The sequence below is a fragment of the Marmota monax genome, unplaced genomic scaffold (genome assembly GCF_021218885.2).
Source record: "Marmota monax isolate L192 unplaced genomic scaffold, Marmota_monax_Labrador192_F-V1.1 WCK01_AAM20220418_F8-fsc00121, whole genome shotgun sequence".
In the NCBI taxonomy this organism is placed as follows: Eukaryota; Metazoa; Chordata; class Mammalia; order Rodentia; family Sciuridae; genus Marmota; species Marmota monax.
In genome coordinates this window covers 2,332,326-2,359,311 of record NW_026693351.1, presented here as the reverse complement: position 1 = coordinate 2,359,311, position 26,986 = coordinate 2,332,326, and the positions used below count along the sequence as shown (strand labels likewise).

At 43.7% G+C, this 26,986-nt stretch overlaps 2 protein-coding genes and 1 non-coding gene across 13 annotated transcripts in view; 2 read left to right on the top strand and 1 right to left on the bottom strand.

The window, feature by feature from the left end:
* Positions 1 to 14,294, bottom strand: part of CUNH2orf76 (chromosome unknown C2orf76 homolog) — a 59,985-nt gene extending 45,691 nt beyond the window's left edge. For 6 of the 10 annotated variants that reach the window (XM_058583275.1, XM_058583276.1, XM_046456876.2 and 3 more), the window contains exon 1: positions 14,164 to 14,294. Coding sequence is in view for 2 of the 10 variants with exons in the window: in XM_046456873.2 (XP_046312829.1) it covers positions 13,239 to 13,271 (33 nt within the window). In the remaining 8 variants the exon portion in view is untranslated. Of the gene's footprint in view, positions 1 to 13,238; positions 13,539 to 13,564; positions 14,104 to 14,163 lie in introns of those variants that run through there. The other 4 variants (XM_046456873.2, XM_046456877.2, XM_046456872.2 and 1 more) reach the window with 2 other exon arrangements.
* LOC124101142 (small nucleolar RNA SNORA29) lies at positions 5,114 to 5,269 on the top strand. Its single transcript, XR_006854542.1, has one exon. It is a non-coding gene; the product is annotated as a small nucleolar RNA SNORA29 (small nucleolar RNA).
* On the top strand, positions 14,272 to 19,345 carry Dbi (diazepam binding inhibitor, acyl-CoA binding protein). 2 transcript variants are annotated; one of them, XM_046456879.2, is made up of 4 exons: positions 14,272 to 14,427; positions 15,566 to 15,683; positions 17,638 to 17,700; positions 19,051 to 19,345. In XM_046456879.2, the coding sequence occupies exons 1-4, from the start codon at positions 14,419 to 14,421 to the stop codon at positions 19,122 to 19,124; spliced, it is 264 nt and encodes an 87-aa protein (XP_046312835.1). In that variant the 5' UTR covers positions 14,272 to 14,418; the 3' UTR covers positions 19,125 to 19,345. The 2 variants fall into 2 exon arrangements, with proteins under 2 accessions (XP_046312835.1, XP_046312836.1); XM_046456880.2 differs by lacking the exon at positions 14,272 to 14,427 and adding an exon at positions 14,468 to 14,585.
* Positions 19,346 to 26,986: the final 7,641 nt, after the last annotated feature.

Genomic DNA, 26,986 nt, shown 5'->3' with positions numbered 1-26,986 from the left:
TTCATAGTTCTGTGGACACGGGCACATCCTGTGGTGACATCCTGGCCTCAGGGGAAGAGAACTCAGATTCAGCTAATGGGGTTTGAACAGGATTCACAATTGACGAGTATATTAGTCAACTTCCCATTCCTCTAAAAAATACCTGAAGAAATCAAACTATAGAGAGAAAATGTTTATTTTTGCTCACAGCTTAGAGGTTTCATCTCATGATTTGTTGGCCCTATTGCTTTGAGTCTACAGTGAAACATCATGGTGGGAATACATGGTAGAACAAAATTGCTTGATTCATGGTCAGGGAGCAAGAAAGAGGGAGGAAAAGACTGGGGTTCCATATTCCCCCTCAAAGCCATACCCCCAATAACCCAAAGCCCTCCCTCTAGGTCCCATCTCAGAGGTCCCACTGTTTCCCAACAGTGCCAAGCTAGGGACCAATTCTCTCACACATGGGCCTTTGGGAAACACTCAAGATTCAAACCCTAGCAGGGAGGGAAACATGTCCTAGTTAACAGGGTCATTTGTGCCAAGCAATATACTGCTGTCAATCCTCTCAATGTATAGCAGGAAGTGACCTGTTAAATATAGTTGCCCTTTTCATGGTGCTACCTGTTACCAGTGGGTAGGTCAGGATTTAAAGCACTTGTCCCTACCCTCCAATGTCCCAAGAATGCACTATATAAAATGATGCTTGGAATGGCTTTGTGATGTGTCAGCTGGGCTAGATGAATTGCAGTCTTCAAAATGCATTTTCTAGTGTGTTTCTGATGCAGATGGACAACAAGGGACATTCTCTCCTGAGAGAGACTGGGTAGAACAGTGGCCATTTTGTAACATACCCACCACTGCCCATTTTTTAATCAGATTGAAAGGCTGCTGAGAAAGGATGTTGCTGGTATGATTCAAGGCTCCAGTAAGGTGACTTTAAGTTAGTCAAAAGGGAGATTATCCTGGTAGGTCTGACTCACTTGACCCTAGAAAAAAAACAAACTGTAGCTGGGTCTATCATTGCTCTCCCTTTTCCTTGGGTCCCTCTCCTGACTACTGCCTGGGACAACAAGCATCAGCTCCTGCCTAGAGAGCATTGTCTGCTCTTGATCAACCCTTGTGACTGCCAGTCTGGACTTCAGACTTGCTCGCCAGTACCCACAAATGAGTAAGCCAATTCTGCACACCTGTGTGCATACATACAAGTGTCTTTTGTTTTTTCTTTACTGGTTTTGCTTCTTCCATTGAACTCTGGCCACAATAGTCCACATCTGAACATTCTATGTGGTCATTTATATTGGCTAACCCACAAGCAAGCATCCTGAATGGTGTCTAAACCAACTATTGGAAGCCACACAGCAAGCTATGGCACATTCTCTACTTTTGGTGCCCCTCAACCCTAATGACCTCTCTGAGGTACCAGTCTCTGTGGCTGATGATTTTGTCAACTAGAGTCTCTAGCAAAGGGAGACAGCTTCCACCTAGATGTGCCCCTTTAGGTCTTAGATGCCTCACCTCCCTGACATCACATCAAGATCATGGCTTCTGACAAGCTTCTATGAGCTTATAACCAGCTCTGGCAAAACTCAATAAATTACCCGTGGACCATGCAACTCTTCAGCATAGAATCCCCATTTTGGAGCAAGTACTCTAACTTGTAAGGTGGGAAGGGCCAGACAAGCTCACGTGTTAAATGGAAATGGTATGTTTGTCCCTCCAGCTTGATGTGCAGGAGTAGCTGCACATAGCTACAGTAAGTTAGTCAAAAGGGAGATTAACCTATTATGCCCCATCTCCCACTTGAAGCAAAGCTTCTGTATCCTAAGGACTCTCAATTCACCAACGTTCAAAGGCTTAAATCCTTAGGCCACCCTTAGTCACAGGTGGTTTGGCTAAGCTGGAACCCAATGACATCCACTGGTCCACTGTGGCTATTCAACCTCAGTTCCAGGCACAAAGAGCTGAAAATGGATGTTATCACTTGATTCAGTGGACAGAACTCCCCCAAAACTTATATGCTGAAACCTAAGTACTTATGTAATGGCATTAGGTCCTGAGGATGGATTATAATCTCTCTGGGTGCCCAGAAAGCTGCCTTGCCCAGACTACCACATGAGAACCCAGCTAGAAGCTACCATCTATGAACCAGAAATCAGGCCTTCACAAGATACCAAATCTGCCAGTGCCCTGGATCTTGGACTTTGAAGCTTTCATAATCATGAGATAAATTGCTATTATTTACAAACTACCCAGCCTCTGGTATTCTGTTATAGTAGAGGGTACAGACTAATCTAACATAACTGTTGTCCTTACAAGAAAACAACCATGTAAAGACAAACACACAGGGACCATCATGTGGAGCTGGAGACTGAAGTAATATACCCACAAACCGGAGAACAACTGGGGCTCACAGCAGCCTAGAACAGATTCCCCCTCAGTATCTTCACAAGAAAACAACTCTTCCGACACCTTGATTCTGGACTTGCGATCTCCAGAGCTGTGAGACACTGAATTTCTGTTGTTTTAAGCTGTCCTGTGTGTGCTACTTTGTTCTGGATGCCCTAGGAAACTAACACAAATGCCAAATTGGAAAGATTTAAGTGAAAGAGACTCTAAGGGGTGATGGAAGGGCTAAAGGAGGTATGAATGGCAGTTTTAATATTGTGTTTCTTTATTTAAATTAAAAATACCAGGTTCGGGGTGTAGCTCAGTAGCAGCACGCTTGTCTAGCAGGCATGAGGTCCTTGGTTCAGTCCCCAGTACCAAAATAAATAAATAAATGAAACTTTCATTTTTTTTAAAGTAACATATTAAAATATGGGACTATCTTACAGTGAGGCCTCACTACCAGTACCCCCTCCCCACAAAAAAAAAAAAAAATCAGGCAAATATCTTTTTACATATCAATCCATGCTAAAAAAGAATAGTTCTTGACAAATCACAATGGTGTCAATGAAGAAAGGCCACAAACTCCTTAATCTCAATTCTATGACTTTATGATAAGAACCACAGCAGATTATTTGACCTCTGGTTTTGTTAAGAGTTTGCTTCAGGGCTGGGGATGTGGCTCAAGCGGTAGCGCGCTTGCCTGGCATGCGTGCGGCCTGGGTTCGATCCTCAGCACCACATGCAAAACAAAGATGTTGTGTCCGCCGAGAACTAAAAAATAAATATTTTAAAAAAAAAAAAGAGTTTGCTTCAAGGCTGCGGCTTCAATAAACTTCATCAATAATGGTAATAACAATGACAGTGACGCAGTGTGTAAGAGTGTGTGTGTGTGTGTGTGTGTATGTGTAAAACATGGTGCTAAATGCTTCAGATGTATCACCATAAGCCTCACTTAACAATACAGCAAAGTTAGTTACTGAATGATGCTAATTCAGTAATTCAGTAACTAAATACAAATCTTCCATACTTCCATCAAGAGCTACCCACTGTATTATACCAATAAAGTATCTGACACACTAAAGAACAACTGGTTTCACTGCAGCAATCAGAAAATATTATTAGGAAAGATAAATTCAAAACTTCCTTTTGGCAACACACATGCCAGAAAGGATGCTTTTTAAAATAAACTATTTCTACAGCTAATACTCAGAAGTGGATGTTTTATTAAATGCTAGTTAAAATTAGATTTGGCTTTACTGAAACTCATGTTTAATGAACAAACCAGTAAATACCTGACCACATGGATTTTTTTAAGAAAATAAATCTGCTATTATATTTAGTAGATAATAATCTTCAACCTTTGCCACATCTTTCCAATGGCCAACCCAACGCTAATGTTCTCCCAAAGAAAACAGGGAAACAATGACTCTTTACTAGACTTAAAAGCCACAACAAAAGTTACTAATTCAGGACCCAATATATTTCATGGCAATAACAAAAATAAATTATAAATGGTGCTGTCCTATATGTGGAAGATGTACTTTTCCCTATACTTCCTGCTAAATACAACTGAAAACTGTGGGCATTATGTATAAAACAAACATAAGAAGACTCTGAAAGATGAGATGAGGGCAGACAGGTTAGGGAACTCCAGACCCAAGGCCTGACATGGTGGTGAGTTTCCTGGGTCTCAGACTTGGAGTTAAGGAAATTAGCAACTGGAAACACCAACAGGCGTAGAAAAGAAGAGCCTCAACAAAAGCCTGTTCTTTCTAGCCAAAGGACCAGGAAGGGGCAGCCTAGCAAGTGAGAAAACTCTCAGATAGTAACTGCTCTACTCTAGCCAGGAAATCAAGAAAAACTGTGGTCCCACCACCACCCACACCAGCAAAGCCTGTGTGGGGAGCTTAGACCTCCACCCTTGCCAGGCTCCTAACGAGAGTAAAGCCAAATGACCCTGCCGGGGTGGTGCCAAAGAAGGCCAGAGGGAGCCGAGCCATAACAAGCCTGACTCCCACTCTTCCCTGTGTTGGTGAAGACCATCTGAGGAACACATACTTCTACCCTGACTCCCAGTAAGAAGAGCCTCTTTCCCTCAATGGGTGGGCACAGGTGAGGCCTACTGGAGAGGCAAGATGAGGCCACCCTCCCACACCTGGCTCAGTGTCCCTGGAAGACATGTCAGGATCAGTAGCAAGGCACTCCTATCCTCCCAGAAGCATCCACCTCTGCCAGAACTCCCACTGCCACCTCAGCTGTCAACAAGAAGCAAGCAGAGAACCCGAATTTCTGTCTCTGCCTGGTAATAACAAGTAAGCTAGCTGTCCCCTTCCTCTGCCAGAGTGTCAAAGAAAGTCACTAACACAAGAGATTTAAAATTGATCCAGAGTCTCAGAACCCAACAACAAATGCCTAGACTTCAAGTGACAAAAATCACTTGACACATTGAGAAGTGGAAATCACCTGAACAAAAATTCAATCAACTGAGGCCAACACCAAGAGATGTTAGGATAATGTGGTAAAGGTTTAAAGCAGCATAAAAATGCTTCAACACACAATCACATATAATCTGGAAATAAATGAAAAAGAGGTTTTATCAAAGAAATAGATATAAAGAACCAAACAGAAATTTTAAAACTAAAAATCGCAATAACCAAAATTTAAAAATTCCATGGGTAGGCTCACACCAGAATGGAAGGAACAAATTAAAGAATAAGTAAACAAGAAGATAAAGCAATAGGAATTACCCAATCTGAACAATGGAGAAAAAAGAAGACATAAAAAATAAGCAAATAAGCAGAACCTGTGGCTATGCTTTTGGGATAGATTAAAGTTGCCATGATCTGAAGAGGATTTTTTAAATGTTCTCCTTCTATATGAAATAACTGAGCAGAGGGGGAAAAAAAAGGCAAAAAAACATCTCCTGTGGAACTGTAACACTCTTGTCATCAGAGTTCAAAAAGATGGGACAAAAGGGTGGACCTAAAAAGATAAGACTGAAAACATCCCAAATTTATTTATAGACATAAACTTATAGACTTGAGAAGGGAACTGTAAACTGAACAAAATCAAAGAAATCTACACCAAAACACAATACAAACTTTTCATTACTAAAGGCAAAGGAAAAAAAATATTGGAAGAAGACTTAGAGCAAAAGAGCCTATTGAAAAAACAATTTAAATGACAGTAGGGTTTTCACCATAAATTATGGAGGCCAAAAGGAAGTGCACACACTTTGAATGCTGAGAGAAAAAAATCTGTCAACTCAAAATTCTTTGTCCAATAAAGACACTTTTCAGAAATAAAGGGGGAAATCAAAATATTCTCAGACAAAGGGAAACTAAAAGAATTAATCACCAGCACATCTCAACTAAAAGGATGGCTATAGAAAGTCTAAACAGAAAAGAAAGCAGTTAGAAAAGGCACCTTGAACCAACAGGATGGAAGGAAACTAAGCAAAACTGTGGGCAAATACATTCCTTTTCCTCCTGAGTTTTCTAAATTATAATTAAAAATGAATATTATATGCATGTATGCAAAGAGAAAAGTTACCACATTACCTGATAAGATTCAAAATGTATACAGAGGAAATATTTACAGCAATTATCAATTATGGAGGTGGCAGAGGGTGATAAAGGGAGGTAAACTTTCTCTACGTCACTCAAGCTGATAAAATGATGACACTAAGACTATGACTGCAAATAATATGCATTACCTAGAGCAACCACTAAAAGACTACACAAGATACACACAAAAACACTACAGATAAGTTTAAAAAAAAGGAACTCTAAAATATGCTCAAGTAACGGTCAGAAAAGTAAGAAAAAGAAATAAAATAGAACAGAAGCAACAAAAAATAAAATGGCAGGCCTTAATATGTCAATAGTTACATTAAATCTAAATAATCTAAATACACCAACTGAGAGAGAAGGTCAGAGTAGATTTAAAAACATGACTCAACTCTATGGTAGTAGCTCCAGTAATCAACACTGTGCAACATTGGTGGAGGAACAGGGGAAGAGATCAATGGAACAGAACAGAGAACCCAGAAAACACCACATAAGCATGCCTAACAGATTACTGACAAAAGTACAAAAGCAATTCAACAGAGGAAAAATCACTTTTGCAACAAATGGTGCTGAAGCAATTGGACACCAAGGGGGAAAAAGAACCTTAAATCTAAATATTTCCTTTAAGATCAGGGTCTGGCTATGTTGCCCAGGCTGGCCTTAAACTCCTGGGCTCAAGTGATCCTTCTGCCTCAGCCTCCCAAGTGACTGGGATTATAGCACATACCACTGGGCCTGGCTTTTAACCTAAATCTTAAACTTTATACCAAGAATTAACTCAAAATATATTATGTTAAATATAAAATACAGACCTACAGAATGTTAATGAAAAATGGAAAATCTTCAGGATCTAGGATGAGGCAAAGAGTTCTAGGCAACACTAAAGTACAATCCAGAAAAAGAAAAACTGGTGAACTGTACTTCATCAGAATTTAAAAATTTAGGCTCTGTGAAACAATGCTAGGAGGATAAAAAATAAATAAATAAATAAATAGAACCTGGAAGAAAATATTTGCAAATTACCTATACAACAAAGGACTGGTATCTAGAATACATGAAGAATTCTCAAAAATCAACTCTAAAAAATCAAATGAGAGTATGGGCAGAAGACATGAGAAAACATTTCCCAGGAGAAAACAGATAAATGGCAAACCCAAGACAGTGCTAGAGCAGTGTGAAGAAGAGGTAAGAACACCTCTGAACTGACCAAAACTGCACAACACTGCGTTTCTGCATCCAGTGCCTGCAGCCCATCGCGTCTCCACCATGCCCAGAGGAAAGGCTGGAGGAAATGCTAAAGGAGATCAAGCCAAGATGCAGACGAACCACAGAGAAGATCCTCAAGGTTGTCTGCTAAACCTGCTCCTCCAGAGCTCAAGCCAAGGCCCCTGCAAAGAAGGGAGAGAAAGTACCCAAAGGGCAAAAGGGAAGAGCTAACGCTGGCAATGATGGGAATAACCCTGCAGAAAATATAGATGCCCAACAGACCAGGCACAGAAAGCAGAAGGTACTGGAGATGCCCAGTGAAGTGTGTGCATTTTTGATAACTGTGGACTTCTGAGGACTGTAAAGTTTGAAATACTATTTTTTTAATCAAGCTTTATAAAAAGGAAGAGTTTTACTTTTTTTTTTTTTTTTTTTTTTTAAGCTATGTTGCTAGTACACAGAACACTTCATTGTTATTTGGAGGAAAAGGAACAGACGGCACCGACAGAATGTCTCCAAACCTGGATTGCTGAGGAGGAAAACTGAGAAATTTCCTCATGGCTCAGAGGAAGAGGAATTCCCTGATGTTGGCACACATAGCCTTGGCACAAATGCCTCGTGGTGTGGAAACACTCAAATCATCTTTATGTCCTCTTCTCCTCTCTGCCAACTGCATAGACTTAACTTCCCTGAACCCGTAGATCTATTGAGACCTGACACCCACCAATTGGGTTTACAACCAGGACTTCCCAGTGACATCATTGAGATAATGTCCACTAAAAGAGCAGCAGTTCCTTTTCTAGATTGCAGATCTTCAGATTAATAATTCTGCCATTTTCATTTTATTTCCTGGAAGTCAGGATCAATTCAAAAGTAGTTAAACAACATGCTAAAGGTGAAACATCAACCCTCGGGGCTGGGGATGTGGCTCAAGCGGTAGCGCGCTCGCCTGGCATGCGTGCGGCCCGGGTTCGATACTCAGCACCACATACCAACAAAGATGTTGTGTCCACCGAGAACTAAAAATAAATAAATTTAAAAAAAAAAAAAAACAAAACATCAACCCTCACTCTAAACTGTCCTTATTCAGAGGATCAAATGAAGACTTCATTGGGTTTTATAGTGGCTCTAATTTTGGTAGTCCATCCAAGATGGGAGTTTGAAAGTTGTTGTACACTGTTAACAATTATCTGCCCATGTCCTGCCTGAAATATCATGATTGTTTATGAAAAGTATTTTTAAAAAAGCTGGATAGTTTGGCTTGGGAAAAAAAATAGTAATGACGCCATGTTTGCAAGGATGTGAAGATTCACTGTTGATTCACTGCTGGTGAGAATGTTAAAATAATGCAACCACTCTGGAACAGTATGGCGATTTCTTACAAAACTGTACATGAAATCACCACCTATGACCCAGAAATTCACTCTGGACATCTATTCCAGAAAAGGAGAAATGTGCACTCACACAAAATCCTGTATATGTGATAGCAACAGCTTTATTCACAAAAGTCAAAGAGTAGAAACAATCCAGATATCCTTCTCAAGGAGGGAATGGTTAAATGGACTGATTCATCCAGGTGACGGACCTCTCTACAACAAAGAGGAACAAACCACTGATAACACCTGACAAGGTAGAGGAATATCCAGAGAACTACTGAGTGAAAAACCAAGCCCCAAAAGTTACACACTGCATGATTTCATTTAAATAATGTTCTTGAGGTCTAAGGAAGAAGAGAGGCAGGAAGGAAGTGGTAACAGCTTTAATAGGGCAATACAAGGGGTCCTTGTTGATGGAAGTGTTCTGTTATCTCCAAATATATCAATGCACTGTTAGGTCTTATACATGGTTTTGCAAGATGTTACTGTATTAGTCAGCCTCATATCACTACAACAAATACCTTACACAGCCTACTTATGAAGTAAAGAGATTTATTCTGGCTCACGATTCTAGATACAAGTACAAAATGGGGTAGCCCCATTGTTTTGGGGCTCTGGCAAGAGCAGAACATCATGACAGGAGGGCATGTTGGAGCTAGTGGTCACATCATATGACAGAAAGCAGGAAAAGTATATGACGTTTCACAGTCCCCAATGACCTAAGTACCTGCCACTAGGATTGCATTCCCAATGCAGCCACCCTGGGGACCAAACTCTTACATTGAGTTTTAATGACCTTTGGGGGACATGATCATATTCAAATCATAGCAGTTATCATTGGGAGGAAGTAGGTAATGGATACAAGGGATCACTCAGTATTATTTCTTACAACTGCATTTGAATCTAGTTATCTCAAAAAAATTAGCTTTTGTTAAAATGGCATTATTTCAAAACAGTTTCTTTTTAATGGTATTTGCCACCAGGTTTTAAACATTTCTAATTTCCTTGATGGCAAGTGATAAAAGAGGTAGGAAAATTCATCTCCCTGATAGTGGTGGTGTACTCCTGCAATTCCAGCTACTTGGGAGGCTAAGGCAGGAGGACTCCAAGTTTACCGCCAGCCTGGGGGCAACTCGGAGAGATCCTATCTCAAAATAAAATTTAAAAGGGGAATCCAAGTCAGGGGTAGAGCACTTGCCTAGTATGTGATGTCCTGGGTTCAATCCCAAGTACTATCAAAAAAAGGGGGGGCCTAGAAAATTCATCTCTAATAGCTTAACTTGGAAGCAGTTACCAAGTGCTTGTCATATGCAACTAGGAAACAGGCAAAGATGCAGAAAACAATGTAGAATATATGTTTGTAGTGAGGTTGACCAAGAACTATACTATTAAACTCAAAACATTTTACATCATGTTCCATTATTTCTGCCCTGTAATCATAACTATTTCTAATCAAGAATACAGGAAGGGCCTGACCAGTGGATGACAAACTGTGGATAAGCAATTCTATAGGGAGTTTTCTTTCCTTCCTTACCCCCAGCCAGCCTAGGAAACTTCCCTACCAGAATCTCCCACTAGAGTTTTCTCCCTATCTCTCCTCAATCATCCTACCACCCACCCCCGTTGCCTGGGTAGAAGGAAGGAAGGGAAAAATGACACACGGGGCACGCCACCCACACACCCACATTCACTCTCATCTCATGCCCCTTGCTGCAATTCCTCTAAAGAAGAGGGTATAAATGGCAAAGAGGGCACTGCCCAGCCTCTTCTTGCCCCATCACTTTCAGCCCTGACCTCCCTCAGCCGTCACACAACCCTCCACTCCATCCATCTCTCCCCTCTGTAGTCCCAGAAGCATTTCCCGAAGCCTCCTCCCATCTTTGCTGAAGCTCTGCCACAGGAATCACATTCCAAGAATAGGAAAACACATACAGAATAAACATAATTCATCAATTATGAATGCATTTCCTTCCAGTGAATCTCTCTAGTAACTTCTAAATAATCCGATTACTTTTAGAAATTAGAGGTTTAGTTTATACCAAGACACCTAATATTAAACTGTTATTCACCCATGGGGCAAGAACCACTTGCACCTGTTAATATATCTTACCTACCAAGCTGAAAGCCAGCAAGTGAAGTCTATGGGCGGTCAAAATGGTATCCCACAGATGCAAAAGCAAGGTACAACAATGACAATAGCCTCTCTATGGCTGGCTAGGTTAATTTGGCTGTCAAGTTGGCTGGGCAGGTTGCCCATCTTCCTTTAACCCTCCAGGCACTCTGCTTCCAAGGCTGGACTGCTACAAAGAGATCATGGGACCTTGCAACAGAGTTCATCTGCTTTATTCAAGCCCACAGTTTCACATTTGTTTCTAACAAATTTAGTTGGTTTCCAAGTTCACAGCTAATCAGAAGGGACAAATCTTCAGAGAGAGAAAAGCACTTCATTCATCCAACAATCATGTTGAGTACCTAAGCACCAGGCACTTGAAGATAAGGCAGTGGCCAATACACAGTGACCCCTATCCTCCCTAGTTTATGTAGGGGAGAAAACTTAGAAGTAGAAAATTAAAATAATTATAAATAAAATAATCACAACATGTGTTAGTTGCTCATAGAGACATAAACAGAGCTGAGGATCTTATACTCTCCCCATCTATCCCACACTAGAGCCTGAATCCAGTACCAATGAGCTACATTTCCAGCCCTTTTTATTTTTTATTTTGAGACAGGCTCTCATTAAACTGTTGAGACTGGCCTCAAATTTGCAATCCTCCTGCCTTATAGCCTCCTGAGTAGCTGTGGAGATCTTGCAACTTCTCAGGATTATGAAGAGTAATGATCCTTTCAAGGCCTATAGAAATGCAGAATTAAAAACTCACACAATCCATTGACCTCAAATATACCCTAAAATTTATATTTAAAAATGAAATCCAATGTGTATGTAAGGGAGAAACCAGGGCTCAGCCCTACACCTGCTGCCAGGGCTGTTAGATATCCAACACAACTATCTGAACCCCCAGGACACAGGATGCATGCCTTATTTTAGGTAATTTAGCCAATCCATCTAGCTTGTTTTTACTATTTATGAACTGAAAACAGAAGCCATCAGACTTCTTGAGCCTCATGAATGGAATAATATGCATGGTTGAGTTTTATAAACAGCACAGTTCGAATGCTGCTGTTGTTGCTAATGTTGCTAAAAGGTTGATAAACATCCTGCTTAACACCCACCCAGACTCCAAAAAATGAAATCCCAGGTGGCAGCTTGAATGCCATCCCTATTTCCTAGAATATAAGAACCAACTAAAGGGCTTAAGGTGGAATTTCCCTAGACAGAAGTAACAAAAATAATCACTGAGAAGTGAGGAAAGGAAGCAGAAAGTATGCTAAAAGAACACCTCCAGTTACTTTGAAATTTGGCCTAGGATGCACGCTGCAATAAGCAAAAGCACTCTTTCTTTTCCTAGTCAAGGTCACTTAGCATCCTCCTCCCTGGGATCTACAACCCTTACTCATTTCATACTTCATTTACTTTAAATAACTTCTGTAGAATTAACAGGGAAGCTCAAAACCACAACGTGGAAAAAAAAAATTCTTTTGGAAGGGTGAAATGCCTTCCAAACAAGCAACAACAATCAACCCTACTCGAACTGGAGACTGTATATTTAACGTCAACACTCTCACTAGCCTTGCTTTCTACATTTGACTCCAGTCAAATGCAGATCAATCACACCACTGATCTTGGAAAAATGATAAGAAAAACAAACTATCCAAGATTATCTAATATTTTCAATCTGCCACAGTATTCACCTAGGCCTCAATAGGGAAAAGAAGTTTTGAAGAATCACTGTGGACGAAGCCTGCATTTCTTACAGTTGGAATAAAATTTTCCCAAATTCAACCCCAAGGTTCTTGTTAATTTAGTTTTGCTTTCTCAAACAATATTATTCATAGACTAACAACTCTGGGTTTGTTCCCTACAATTAAAGTTCCACTTCTTCCCATTTATAAAGCCTGACCTACATTAAGTTATGAAGTGACATCTAAAAGCTTCTACCTGGCCTTCCTTTCTGAACACATACAGCTGTAAATGGGGGGGGGGGGTTAAAAAAGGTAGAGATCTGTAGCCCTCTTGTCACACATCAGGAATTGCAGAGAAATAATAATAATTATTATTATTACTATTGGTACTGGGAATTGAAACCCGAGACACTTAACCTCTGAGTCATGTCCCCATCCCTTTTTGAGACAGGGTTTCACTAAGTTTCAAGGGGTCTCACCAAGTAAGTTGCTGAGGATGGTCTCAAACTTGTAATCCTCCTATCCTGCCTCAGCCTCTCCAGTCACTGGGATGACAGGCATAGACCCTGTGCCCAGTCATTTCTTTTTCTTATATGCAGTGCTAGAAGCAATGAGGGGGGAGACACCACCTTAATCCCTGGTATCTGATCAGGTTCCTCCGCCTCAGCCACCTGCCAGGTGATGCCTCTGGTGGCTCTGACCTGCCTTTGACAGAGAATTCTAAACCTATTCTCAGAATGATCTCTTTATTAATGATCTCCAAGGCATTTTCCATCATTTCCCTTCCTTCACCAACTCCCTTTTAACCACTGCCTGAAAATTCTTCCCTTAGCCTCCAAAGCATCAACCCTCAAACTACTCTATCCACCAGTGCCTCTCCTCTGTTCCCACTAAGATCAGCCTCTGTACCCACCTTGCAAAGATGGATCCCTGTCTCATTCATCATCTCTGCTCAAAACCCTCTGATTACTTGTCATCTCCATCAGGATGAAAGTCCAATGTAGAATGGCCAACCTCTGCATCATCTAGCTGGTCTGCCACCTCCCGAGCCTCATGCCTTTCTACTCTCCTCCTTTATATCCTGCCCACATTTTGTTTTGCACTTGTTCTCTGCCAGAACGTTCCCTCCCCTCCTGTGGGACTTGCTCAAATATCAATTTCCCTACACCCTGCCTCCAACTTAAAATGTCCAACTCTATGTCCCTAAAAACTCTCTATATAATTTATTGCATTACTAACCCACTGTAAGTTCCATGATTCCAGGGATTCATCTGTTTTGCACAGTGATGTTTCCACCAGGTCTAGTACAGTGCAAGTTAGCTGACAAAGGTTCGACAAAAATCCGGGATGAAAAGTCACTTAATAAAGGTTTGCTGAGCACCTGTTCCTGTCCAAGTCCACTAAGACAAACCACTGTCCCTGCCTTTAACGCCCCAGATGAAGCATGGCACCACAAACGTGTTTAAAATCAGGATTTCAAACTAACAGGTCAAAGAACGTGCCAAAGTTCAGAGGAAGAGTCCTGGGCTTAGCCTTTCTGGGACCAGTCCAGTTTGCTACCATCACACAGTTCACCAGGGGCCATTTCCGGAGGATCAGCCCTGGGAGCAGCGGGTCCCACTTGCAATCCCCAGGCCTGAGAAGTTACTTATTCGGATCGGCAACTTCCGGCCTCTTGGCGCCGGGCATGATTTTAAAACCCTTAAGGCGTCTGCCCTCGGGCCTCAGCCTCCTCCCCCTTAGACCCGTATGCAGCCCCCAACATCTGTTGGGAGCGCAACCCGGCTGCGGACCAATAACCCGCACCACCGCACACCCACTGCTTTGGCGTTCCCCACCTGCTCCCGACGTCCCCTGCGGCTTGCCCTGCGCGTGCGCAATCTGCCTTTCGTGAGCTTGGGCGGAGCTGGCGGGGAGATGAACCTAAACACGCCCCCGACGTAGAAGCCGCTTCTGATTGGCTGTTGATGCTCGCCCGAGCGAGACTGGGACTCCCGGGGCTGTGCATTTAAAGGCGCTGGCCAGTCCGCTGTTAGCTGTCGCTTCCTGCTCTTGCCGCTTCCACTCCGAGGAATCCTTGTAACCCCGCCAGCATGTCTCAGGTACAGCGCGTGCCCTGCCAAACTGCGAAGGTGGAGCGGGGCGGGAGGCCAGAGTGGGGATCTCGTCCGGCTGGCAGAACCCCGCGGAGTCCTTCCCACGGATGCCCTGCTATTGCTCCTGGACCCATGCCCAGCCCTAATTCTTTGCACCGAGCCTTGTAAGCGGAACTTTCCGTTTGTGGATTTCTAAAACAGCTACCCACTCCGCAACTGCTGGAAAGTTGCCCATGGGGTGGACTTCGTGGCGAAGCAGGCTAGAGTGGGAGGCTAGGGTCCTCAATAGAAAGATGGGGTGATTGACGGGACGGTGATTGCATGTACTGAAAGAGCAAGGAGACTGAGCCCCACACTTGGAAGGATCTGGCGGGACTTGGCGGTGGGGGAGCGAAGTCAAGGCCAGGTGGGAAGGCAAAGAGACCGTAGCTGGGTAGTGGAGGTCAGGAGAAGTAAGAGCTAAGTCTGGCGTGCGGGGAGAGGAGAGTGGCTGATCAGGTAGAAGTGACCTAGAGGCCTTTCCCTGCCCTCTAATGTAGACCCTTGTCCAGCACCGAGCTATGTGGGGCGATCTCTGGCTCCTCCCACCTGCCTCTCCCCACTCCGGGCACTAGAACAGAGGTCAGCGCTGAACTCCCAGGCCCCATGGGAAAAGGGGCCAGCGGACTCCTGCTGGAGAACACTGTATTTGTGTCCTGTTCCTTTATCAGATGTTTCGAGCACAGTGTGCCACCCCTCTCCTTAGGTTAGGGCTTCACTGGGACCTCAGCCATTCCCTAGTCTGGCCCAGTGGTGGCCAGGCAGTTGGCCGTGCTACTTTTCCGCAGTGTCCACCCACTGTAGGCCAAGTCTTGTCCTGCTTCTCTCACCACTGTATTTCCAACACCTGATGTTTCTGTTGTAGGAGCACCAGAAAGTAGTTGTAGGTTGAATAAGTGAACTAATGCACCTCCCCTCTTTATTTTACTGAATCCGTAGTGGGGAAGGGAGACACTCTTGAGGGGTGCTGCTTTTCCTGTCCTGCATGGCACTAGGAATGCTGCCTTTCCATCCTCTCATCCTGTCCCTGGGCTCCATTCAGGCCACTTTCTGCCCTATCCCACTTGGAATCCACTCTCATTCCTCTCCCCTCCCTCCCACTTAGGCTGAGTTTGACAAAGCTGCTGAGGAGGTTAAGCACCTCAAGACCCAGCCAGCAGATGATGAGATGCTGTTCATCTACAGCCACTTCAAACAAGCAACTGTGGGCGACATAAATACAGGTATGCTGAACTGCTCATCAAAGCAGGGGCTTGCCAGTGGCTGGGAGTCCTTGATTGGAAGTCTGTGGGAACTTCACTTTCAAACTACCAGAGGCTCTATTCTTCAGGGATGGCATGGTCACAGTTCTTGGGGTTTAAGCTAGGGAATTTCCCCAAAGACCATATTCCTGGATCGTCAGTGACTCAGGTAGCAGAATTCCAATCCTGGTTTTAGAAGGGCTTATCTAATTATCACCAGAAGTTTCCATCTACTGGGGAGGAAATAAAACCCCAGGAAAAGAGCTCTGTTCCAGGCTTTCAGCTCAGAATTAGCTTTGTTGAGCAGTATTGCTTCCACCCTGGGTGGACAGTCCTCCCACCAAGCCTTATGGAGAAGCAGAGAAGCACCTGGTGTCTTGGGACAGTCAGGAATGTTTTTGTGAACTACAGTCTGTACCTTCCTGATGATTTCTGTTCCCTATCCAAAAATCTTGTTGCAGATTTTGAAGCTATCATCTACAATGTTATCTTTCCTGACTTGGGCAGTTTTTAGACAAACTAAGTTCCTGAATTAAAACTGTACAGTGAGGTGAGAGCTTAATGCATTCCATGCAGGGACTCAAAAGTCAGTGGTCATGTCAGCATCAAAGGAGTGACCCTCGAGCCTTCAAGAGGAGGGGAACCATAGCCCCAGTTCCTCAGGAGCTAGGGTGGAGGGTGGAGCTGGTAGGCTGGCAGCTGGCCAGCTGCAGCAATGCCCAGAACTAAGGATCTTGGGCAATGCCAAATGAGACTCTATGGTTCACATCAAGGGCTTAGTTAAGGAAGGTCTTGTAGCAAAGATGAGTTTTACAGTAGGTGTATAAATTATCTCTTCCCAAATAGGGAAAAGAGAGTGGAGTGGGTGTGGCCAGAGGGGCTGAGATGCTTTTCTGTCACATAGTATTTTCACAGAGCGTGGCCTCTGTTTGAGCTAAAGGGACTTGCTCTCATATAAATGTAGGTAGATGGACATGGAGTCTATCACTGCCTGATTGGAGATATTGGCTCTCTCTAGAGCTGTACTTTTCATACAGTAGCCACTAGCCACTGATGACTATTTACATTAGAACTGAAAATAGTTAAATAGTATCTAAAGTTCAGGTGCTAGCTACATGAGCTCTTTTTCTGGGAAACTTAGTTGCCACAAGTGGCAAATGATCCTGAATTGGATATTGCAAATATACATGCCCACAGTGGATAGAGGGCCCCCAGTGGATAGAGGGCTCAGTGAGTGCTGCTTGGGATTCTGGTGATTACTATTGACTGGGTATAGTCTTCTTAGGTCCCCCGAGGAATGCTGCCTTGAAAGCACTCAGGAGCACTTGCTATTTTCTTCAACACAGTGTTCCAGGTTATGGACACTGCAGTCATTCCTCTTAGCAGTGAAATAGATCATCGGGGAGGAAAGGGAATGTTTCCCAACTACAGATGATTACCCATCTGGAAATAGTCTAACAACTTGCTAGAACAATGGGACCAGGATATGAACAGACAGTTCACATGCAAGAATACCCAGAAGACTGATAACAATGATGCGTTAGGGAGAGAAATTGGGTGACGGAAAGCAGAAGTAGGAGGAACTTTGATACTGCTAACCTTTGTAGCTTTGAATTCTGAGCCATGTGCATAGATCTTTAATTTTTTAAGTGATTTTTTTTTTTTTAAAGGATAGAATTTGAAGGTAACTTGCAATTCAGAAACTCTCCTGTAATGAGAACAGTTTCCCTCCTGTTTTCTCTAGATTCTTAAGTTTGGATTTCTGTATACCTGGATCTGTTAAGGCAGAAGCCACTGTGCAAGACTCATTAAATTCCATGAGAGAACCTAGAAGGAATCAGTTTAATAAAAGATGACTTTCATGGAAAGAAAGTTGATGAAGTTCAATGTTAGAACTTGAGCAAATCTAATAATGTATTCCCTTGCCTTCTTTAAGAACGGCCCGGAATATTGGACTTCAAAGGCAAGGCCAAGTGGGATGCCTGGAATCAGCTGAAAGGTAACTATTTCAAATCAGTTTCCCTCTTTTGTGAAGCCCAGTAATGAAAGACTCTTCATTGTAGAGTACACACGGGCAGGAAGGAAACAAAGTAAAGGAGGCACATGCTGGAAATCAGCCTGACCTGAGCCCAAGTGGGGAAAACTAGGCCACCTACTTTCTCTCCAGATATTCTTCATGCCTTTTCTAAAAGTGCCATCTCTGCAAAAGGGTATCATCTGGAGGGGAAGGGCTAGGGGTCTAGGCCAGTGAGAATGGGCTGGGAGGTAATGTCTTTGGATACATTTGGAATAAGGGTGGATTCCACACCCCCCTCTCCACAGGAAGGCCAAGCAGTGACCCCTTAGCTGGAATGGCCCTCCCCAGTTCCCTTCCAGCCAGAAAGGCACATGAAAAAAGGGATGAGGTAATGCCTGGCCAGCCACTGGTAGGCTCAGTGAATGAAGCTATTATTCACTGAGCCCCAACAGCCGAAAAGTATCCAAGTTTCTATTGAATCACGTGTCCCCGTGGCAGCAAGACCCAAAGTTGGCATCAAAGCTCCTGGCAGCTTTTGTGTCCTCACTAGCTAGTTGCTGAATAAGCCTGCTGTCTTCCTGCAAATGAGAAGTCCATGAATTCAGAAAAGACCACAATACAATAAATATACTCCTAGGATTTGCAAGCGGGGTTGGGGGGGCGGGGGGGGGCGATGCCCGTCTAATTGTTCATTTTCATCAGGCACTTCAGAATAAGTCCCAGAGGGCCTCTCTTTTTACCAGAGAATCCCAGGGAACTGGGTGTGACTGTCTTAGAAGATATATTCAGTGTCTTTTATGCTGCAGCAGGGAAAAGAAAGATTTGCCTCATTCCCCTCCAAGAATCAGCTGCCTTTGCTCAGACTCTCAAACCTCTTCTAGCTTCTCTCTGGTGAGAAGAGTGTGGCTAGCTTTGCTCTTTTGCTGCCAGCTTAGTAGCTCTAGGAGATAAGAGCCCAACACAGAAATATTTGATTGAGTAAAACCAAGCATGAAATCATCAGGACAAGTAAAGTCACCATGGTGACAGTTGCTTGCTTGACTTGGAAGGCTAAGTCTCACCCTGTCATGGGAGACCCATGGGGGACAAGCATTGGATCTGCCCCTCCATGCATGATGAGTTCAGTGTGTTACAGAGTATAACTCAGGGCCACAATTATCAGGTGTTTTTAAGTCTAATTATCAGCAGATTTCTGAGATGTGGGTAACCCCCCTCCACATGGAGGAGAAACTCAGCCCTGGAAAATTCAACTGGAGCTGATGAGGGCCTTAAAACCTGCTGCTTTTCTACCACACTGCCTCCCTGACAGATAATCCTGTTGATTCCTTCTAGGAACTTCCAAGGAAAGTGCCATGAAAGCTTACGTCGACAAAGTGGAAGAGCTAAAGAAGAAATATGGGATGTAAGAGACTGGATTTGGTTGCCAGCCACACATTGAACCTAAAATGATATAATGCCTTTTTTTCTTCTAATACCATGAATGATGTGAAGAGTGAAAATAATCAGTTAACCCAGTTTATCAAGGCTTCCCAGCATGTGGCTCTCACAAATTAGGGGCAGAATTGATGACTGACCCTCCCTGAATAGTTTGTATCTGAGATTATTAAAAGTATGTTTGTTACTTGAAGCCTTCGGTAATCTGGATTCTTGAAATGATTCACCCTGTACCATCTCTCATCCTCACCTCCTTTTTCTAAAGACGTTCTCTGGCAGTACTTCCACCTGCCGTCCTCTGTATCCTGGTGGTCTCACCTGTTCCCAGGCCCCTGGTGGACTCAGCCTTGGTGGCAAGGAAAAGGGTTATAGAAGTGGCTTCTTCTGTACTGAGGAAGATTGGGTGGGCTAGCTGAGACTTCCGTTTGCAGATACTTCCAGCCATCTGTCAGGGACATGGCTGGCCTCAGGTTTGGAGGGGAGTCGGGTTGAAAAGTTTTGAAGTTTTGTCCAAGGGCCAACCAGTCCATGGATCCAAATAAACAAAGAGAGTGGGGAGCCCCTATCAGGAAGAGGGTGCACATCTGGCATGAGGCTTCCCCAGGTAAAGTTCCTAAGGAAGCGTGGCCACCAGCTGGAGTGGGAGTGAGTTTGATCAGTGAGCCAAAGAATTCCTCAGCAGGGAGATGGGGGAGCAGGACTCCAGGAGGCTGCAGACAAGAAATGCTGGAGTTTGGAGGACTTTAGTTATTGGAAAGGAAGGAGGAAGAAAAAGAGTGGACAAGATCAAAATTGCCAGATGTTTCCCTTCCATCAATTCTGCAGTCCCACAGGAGTCATGGTTTTCTTGTTTTGCAGGTGAAGATACTGAAGCTAAAAAGAATTTGGGAGATACTCAGGCCAGATAGCTCTCAGGCTTCTTCCATCCATAGACTAGGCTCTGATCTTAGACAGTAATTCAGCCTCACCCTCAGAAGAACAGTGGGCCTGAGAATAACTTGCCCACCATCCTGCTACTGGTAAAGGAACTAAGAACCAGCTTTCAAATGCAGATCACCCTGGTTCCCAGCCTGAACCTCCAGAAAGGAAGGAACACAGGGGACAGCTACTTGGGGTGGCTGAGTTTGGCACACCCTCTGTAAAATAGGACTGGGGAGAGAAGGGGCTTGCAAGTATGGAATTTGATCCTAGGCCATGGGGAGTGCCCAGGAGCAGTTATGATAAAAGGTGATCTGAGTAAATCAATAGCCGTCAAGAATTAGCACCCCCAGTTCTGGCCCGGCCACTGAGGTGCAGATGGGAAGTTGCTCCAAGAAAGCATATGGGCCAAAGTCCAAAACCCACCTATGCATCCAAAGCAGGGAACTTACTGAATGGCAGCGACATTTGCACCTGCCTCCACACTCCAGTGAGACTGCTAATGCAACCAAACTCAGGCACGTCCATGAGATCCTAGGGAAGCAATGGGGAGCCACAGCCACCAAATAACATGAACCATGTTTGGATCATTTCCTTGGCTCAGTTATTGTCTCAAGAATAAATCAAAAGAACCCAGTGTAGTGGCACACATCTGCAGTTCCAACTACTTGGGAGGCTCAGGAGAGAGGATCACTTGAGACCAAGTTCAAGATCAGACCAGGCAATAGGAGATGGCAAAACCTCATCTCAAAAAATAAACAAGTAAAAAAAAAAAAAAAAACTGAGGGAAATCTCACCAGCTGGGAATGTGCTCAACATGCACAAGGCTCCAGGTCTTAGTTCCAAGCCAAAAAAAAAAAAAAAGTTAAAGGAGAAACAGCCTTAAATGGAGTGCAGGCTGTTGTTCCTGTCCAGCCAGATCTGGCTCCAGGCTCAGTCCAGGCACAGCTGTCCAGAGTGGTGAGGGTTTGGTGGGTTAGTATGAGAAGCTTCTGGCATGGAGTGTGCACTCAAAGTGTGGCACTTGATAAGGAATCTTGTTCCCATCAGCTTTCAAACCATCTCTAATCCCTGGAAACCTCCCTTGCAATAATTGCATGTATCGAGGACTTAGTCCGTGAGCAAGCATCACTCCACTGATAAAGATGGCGGGGATCAGAAGCACCTGCCTCTTTCTGGCTTGTGCAAGGCAGCTAAGCCAGCAGGCTAGCTCCCAGGCACAAAGTCTGCATGTCATCACTGACCAGTATCAAAGAAGGGTCTAAGGAAGCCCTCACAAAGATGCCGCAGTTTGGCTCTGTGCAGTTACCCTGTGCTGAGACCATGTTTTGACTACTTATTGTTCCCTTTCTTGGGATGGAAATGAAAAGTCTTGGACCCGAGACCCTTTAGGGCCACAGCTGCTGTGGCCTCTGGTTAGTGACCATCATTTACTGAGAACCTGCTAGGGCCAGGATCTGACTCCAGTTCTTCACTTCAGTTCTTGCATTTAACCCCTCAGTCCTCTGATAGGGGGATTAAGCCTCATAGTCATTTGTTAATTTTTAGTAATATATTCTAAGATGTTGCATGGATGCCTGAAACCACAGATACTACCAAAATCCGTATGTGTATATATATATATATATATATATATATATATATGGTTTTTTTTTTAATCTGCGACATGCTGTGTAGTCAGTCGGCTTTGTGTCGCTGTCACCAAAATACCTGACAAGAACAACACAAAGGAGGAAAAAGATTTGGGCTCATGGTTTCAGAGGTCTTAGTCCGTGGCTGGCTGACATGGAAGAGCATGGCAAAAGAAAGCTGCTCAGTTCATGGCAACCAGGAGATAGATAGAATCAGAAATATAGCCCAGGCCACACCCCCAGTGACCTACTTCCTCCAGCTAAGCCCTACTTCCCTAAAGTTACCATCCAGCAATCCATTCAAATTATTAATCCATCAAATGGATTAATCCAGTGATGAGGTTATGATTCTCCCAATCCAGTTACTTCACCTCTGAACATTCCTGCATTAACACATGAGCTTTTGCGAGGGGCGGGGGGCACCTCATATCCAAACTATAGCATACATATCTCTGCTGGTTTATAAATTAGGCACAGTGAGATAGTAACAATAACTGATAAAAATAGAACAATTATAGTGATTTAAGTTATAAACTATTATTTAAGACTTATGACTTGTTCATTATTGAATTTTTCACTCAATATTTGTGGACCATGGTTGACCTCAGGCAGCTGACACCACAGAAAGCAAAACCACAGATAATGGGGATTGCTGTGCCCATTATTCAGATGAAAAACTAAGGCTGAGATGACATAAATAGATCCATAACCACGGCTCTTTGATGGGAATGTCCCACATGTCCCTTTTATGTCCCTTCCCATGACCACTCAGCTCTGCAGCTTTGCTGTGTGTCTGATAACAAGAGTAGCATAAGGTGTTCTTGTGAAATCCTGCCCTTGGCTGTGGGACCCATTCCTGAGGAGCGTCTTACAAAACCAGATCACATCTTCAAGCTGGAGTGAGGCCCAGGTGAGCTGTACTTTTAAGAACCTCAGGTGATTCTGGGACTTAAGTCAAGTTAGTGAAGTGCCCCCCCTGCTCACCAGCAAGCCGTTGTACTGGTTTCTCAGAAAGTAAAATCAGCGTGGTGTTCTGGGAGCGAGTCAGCTCCAGCCTCTGGGGCTGTTCTGCTTCTGTGGCTACCACAGGCGTCATCCAGAGACTGCCCCTGGGGAGCTAGTGAGATAGCAGTTGGGGGTTCGGCCATTTTCACTTTCATTGTGACAGTCCTCTGTGGCACCTCCATGACATGTCTTACTTCAAATCTGAATTCTTGACAGACTTATGAATCCTACTTCATTCTCAGGTGCTGGATCCTTGTTTTCTTGGAGACTCATTTCCGTCATCTGGAAAATGAGCACAATCTGTACCCCATAGGGCTGACAAAGCAGAAAAAGTGCTTAACACAATGCCTGCCAGCAGCAACCTGAGGTCTTCCTAGCACGCATGCTCACCTCTTTCCCTCCCCACCATCTGGACGAGTCCTGGCCTGGCGCCTCACAGTGCTGCACCTTGCCTCGACAGTGCTCCAGGAATTGATGAGTAAGCCAGGCGGACAAGCGTGGGTCATCCAAGGATGTCCTCCACGCCAAAGTAGTTCCAAGATCCAGAACCAGTTATCTCAAAGGAACATGGAAGAGTCACTGGATTGTAAGTTAGGGGATGTTGGCTTGGCCACTGTCCAAGTTAAATAGACACAGGGAAGCTATGTCACCTCTGTGAGCCTTAGTTTCTTTACCAATAAAACAGGACTGAACAGAAGATTATATGTCCCAGGAAAGCCAGAGGAGTGAAAGAGAAGGCCTTTGGGGTGGCTAGCCTGACCACAGCCAGGCTGGGAAGTTGTGAGGGGGCGGCATAAGCAGCCAGATGATTAAAGCTTCTCAAAATTAAATTATAGGCACTTGGGGTGGAGGATGAACCAAGAGAGGTCACCATCGGGGGCGGGCTTTCACAGAGTTGCGCCTTTAAGTCTAAGTTGGGTTAAGATCCTCTTGCCCAGTGGGCAGCACCACGGTAGAGAAGGTCACAATGTTTCTTCCCTTGCTTATTTCTGTGATCCCTGGACCCCAGGGTGTGACTTACCCTTGCCCTGAAAGAGTGTCACACAAACCACTGTGACAGCAGTGCCCTAGGTGGGCCTCTCTGCTCTGCTCCAAGCAGATACTCCTCTGCCTCGCAAGTCCTTGCCTTGGAACAGCCTGATACTTGGGAGACCAGGAGTCAGTCTGCAGCTTTTTCTTATGTTTTGTGATTTTCAATAAGTAGCCTTGTTAAGTAAGGAATGCTCACGAGTCTAGACTGAAAATACTCTCCTTTTTCTGAGGCTAATAAAGATAGCACCATAAAGTGTTTCCAGGGAAATTGCTGAGCATCAAAGACAGAAAAGGACTCTGTACTTAAGGGGGGGGGGCGGGTGTGAAGCAGCCTAATGGGGTCGTTGTGAGGTCCCCCGAATACCCTGCTGTGGTGGATGTAATTGTGTACCCCCCTCCCCCGCTGGCAAAAATCATGTCCAAGTCCTAATTCCTGTGCTTATAAATATGACCTTACTTGGAAATATAGTGGTCCCCCCTAAACCATGGTGGATATGTTCTAAGACCCCCAGTAGATGGTGCCAAACCCCACAGATACTATGTTTTCTCCTATACATACATATTTGTGATAAACTCACTGATAAATTAGGCATAGAAAGAGATTAATAATAAAGTAGAACAAATGTAACAGTGTACTTTAATAAAAGTTACATGAATGAATTTCTCAAGGCACTTTTTATTAGTGCATTATAATTGTACATAATAATGAGATTCATTATTCATTGTACCATATTCATATGTGCACATAATATAATTTGATCAATCTTATTCCCCAGTACCTTCCATTTCCCTCCCTTCCTCCATCTCTCAAAGTCCCCCCCCTTTTTTTTTGTACTGGCGGTTGGACTCAAGAATCTCAATGCACTTTTAAAGGAAGAACTTTACAGATTCTTTTTGTTTTGTTTTGTTTTATTGTTTTTGTTTTTGTTCTTGTGGTGAAGAGCAGTGCTGGGAATTGAACCTAGGGGCTTGCTAGGCAAATGCTCTACCACCGAGCTATATCCCCAGTCCTTCTTAGATTTTATTTCAAAACAGGCTCTCACTAAGTTGCCCAGGCTGGCTTTAAACTTGCAGTCCTTCTGCCTCAGCCTCCCAAGAAGCTAAGATTGCAGGCATGCACCATCATACCCAGCCTCCCTTTTCTGAAGGGAGCTGGGCATGGTAGTGCCTGCCTGTAATCCCAGCAACACAGGAGGCTAAGGCAGGAATATCTCAAGTTCAAGGCCAGCTTCAACAATTTAGCAAGAGCCTCAGCAATTTAGTGAGACAGGTCTCAAAATAAAAAATAAAAAAGGCTGGAGATGTAGTTCAGTGGTAAAGTGCCCCTGAGTTTAGTCCCCAGTACAAAAACAAAATGAAAGAGCTAGAACCAAGGTTGCTACCAGTGCGGCCACACTGAGAAGTCACCCACCAGTACAGGCCATCAGCATTCAGTAGGAGATTTGCCATAAGAAATTGTGGGAGGAGATTGCAGGGGCTGATTATACTGTCCTTTAACACACTTTTGCCCAAGGTGGCCCTGAAGGATGCGGCCATAACAGTTTATCAGGCAGTATTTGGGGGTGGGCATTGCAGATAGACTTGAGATTAAATCACAGCAAAAGAACTTCTGTTCTTTGTGTGTCTTGAACAAGTTTTTTATTTTCTGTGTCTATAAAACAGGGATAATTCGTAAGTTGCAGGATTGAAGGAGGATATTTAAGTGCCTGATACACAACAGGAACATCAATACAAGAGTTTGAATGAATAAAGAATGAATCAATGTTCTCAAGATTTTGCGAATTGAGACATTCTTGTTGAAGAAGCTCAGACTTCGTAATGGGAGAGACTATATGTCTTCCATTCTTATGTTTTCTTGGACTAGCACCCCTTTCTTGAGGGGTAATCCCTTACTTCCACCTTGCCATCCCTATTCCTTGTACCAGAATGCTATCAGATCCCTAGTGTATTAGTATTTTCCTGAGAGTCTTAGCATGAAAGTCCCAGGGAAGACTGATGACTTGGGTTACCTGAGCATCTCCGTACCAGTCCCATGCTAGAGGCATTAAGCGCCTTAACTGGCCATGCCTAGGTAACAAGTCCACCCAACTTCTGGACCCTCCACTTGTAGGGATGCTATATGCCAGAACTGTTTGTGCCATTTTTTCCAAGCTGCATAGGAGAAGCTCTCTCCCATAGCAAAAACAAAAACAAAAAAATGATGCCAATATTCAAAAAGAAGTGAAGCAGTTGATGGATTGAAAGAAACACAAAGCTTCACAACATTATCTGGGTTCTGGATCCAGCTGTGCAAGAACATTCCATCCTGGAATGTTCATAAATGCTAGCCAATACATTCCTTTTTCACACTGACATAAAACAGCTTCTTGTTACTTTCAACAGAAAGAGTATAAAATCGTATCCTTAACTCTTTCTCCTGAGTTTACCAGCCTGGTGAACGTATTAGTCAGTATTTGGCTATCATAATGCTCTGTAACAAATAATCCTCCAAACTCAAGGCCTCACTTAAAAGTCTGCAGATCAGTCACAACCCTGATAGACTTTCCTGAGATCAGCCGAGTTCAACTCCAGGCTGAGGTCTGGGTTCAGGTCTGCTCCATGTATATCTTCATTTTGAACCAGCAACTAACGGGGGAATGTTCTTCTGCTGGAAGACTAAAGAAAGTCCAAGAGGCAAACCAAGCTCTTTAATCTTGTCAAAGACAGCTTTGGTCATATCTGCTCTCATTTCATTGATCTAAACAAGTCTCGGGCTAGAAATGTAGCTCAGTGGTTGAGCACTGCCTAGCATGTATGAGGCCCTGAACTACAAAAAGCATCAGTACAAAAACCAAACCAAGACAAAATGAGTCTGTGGCCAAATCTCAAGTCAACAGGGCAGGGATGTTTACCCTACCTACACCAGGAGTAGGCATTACAGAGTTTCATGAAGAAGGATATGGGGAGCTCAGTTGGTAGAGTGCTTGCCTTTGTGTGCACAAAGCCCTGGGTTCAATCCCCAGCACCACCACCAAAAAAAAAAAAAAAAAGGTCTTAATATGAAGAAGGACATGGATAGTAATTCTAAAGAAAAACTGGAGGACAATAATGTAGAAAATAGAATAGGTGTCAGAGCTGGGAAGTCCTAAGTTACAATCATAGCTCCATCAGTAATGTACTTGATCAAGGGACATACATACTCCTTGGTCTGTGAAGCTCCAACCAAACCCCTCATTTCAGAAAGAACACATGTGGAGAGATGAAGAGGA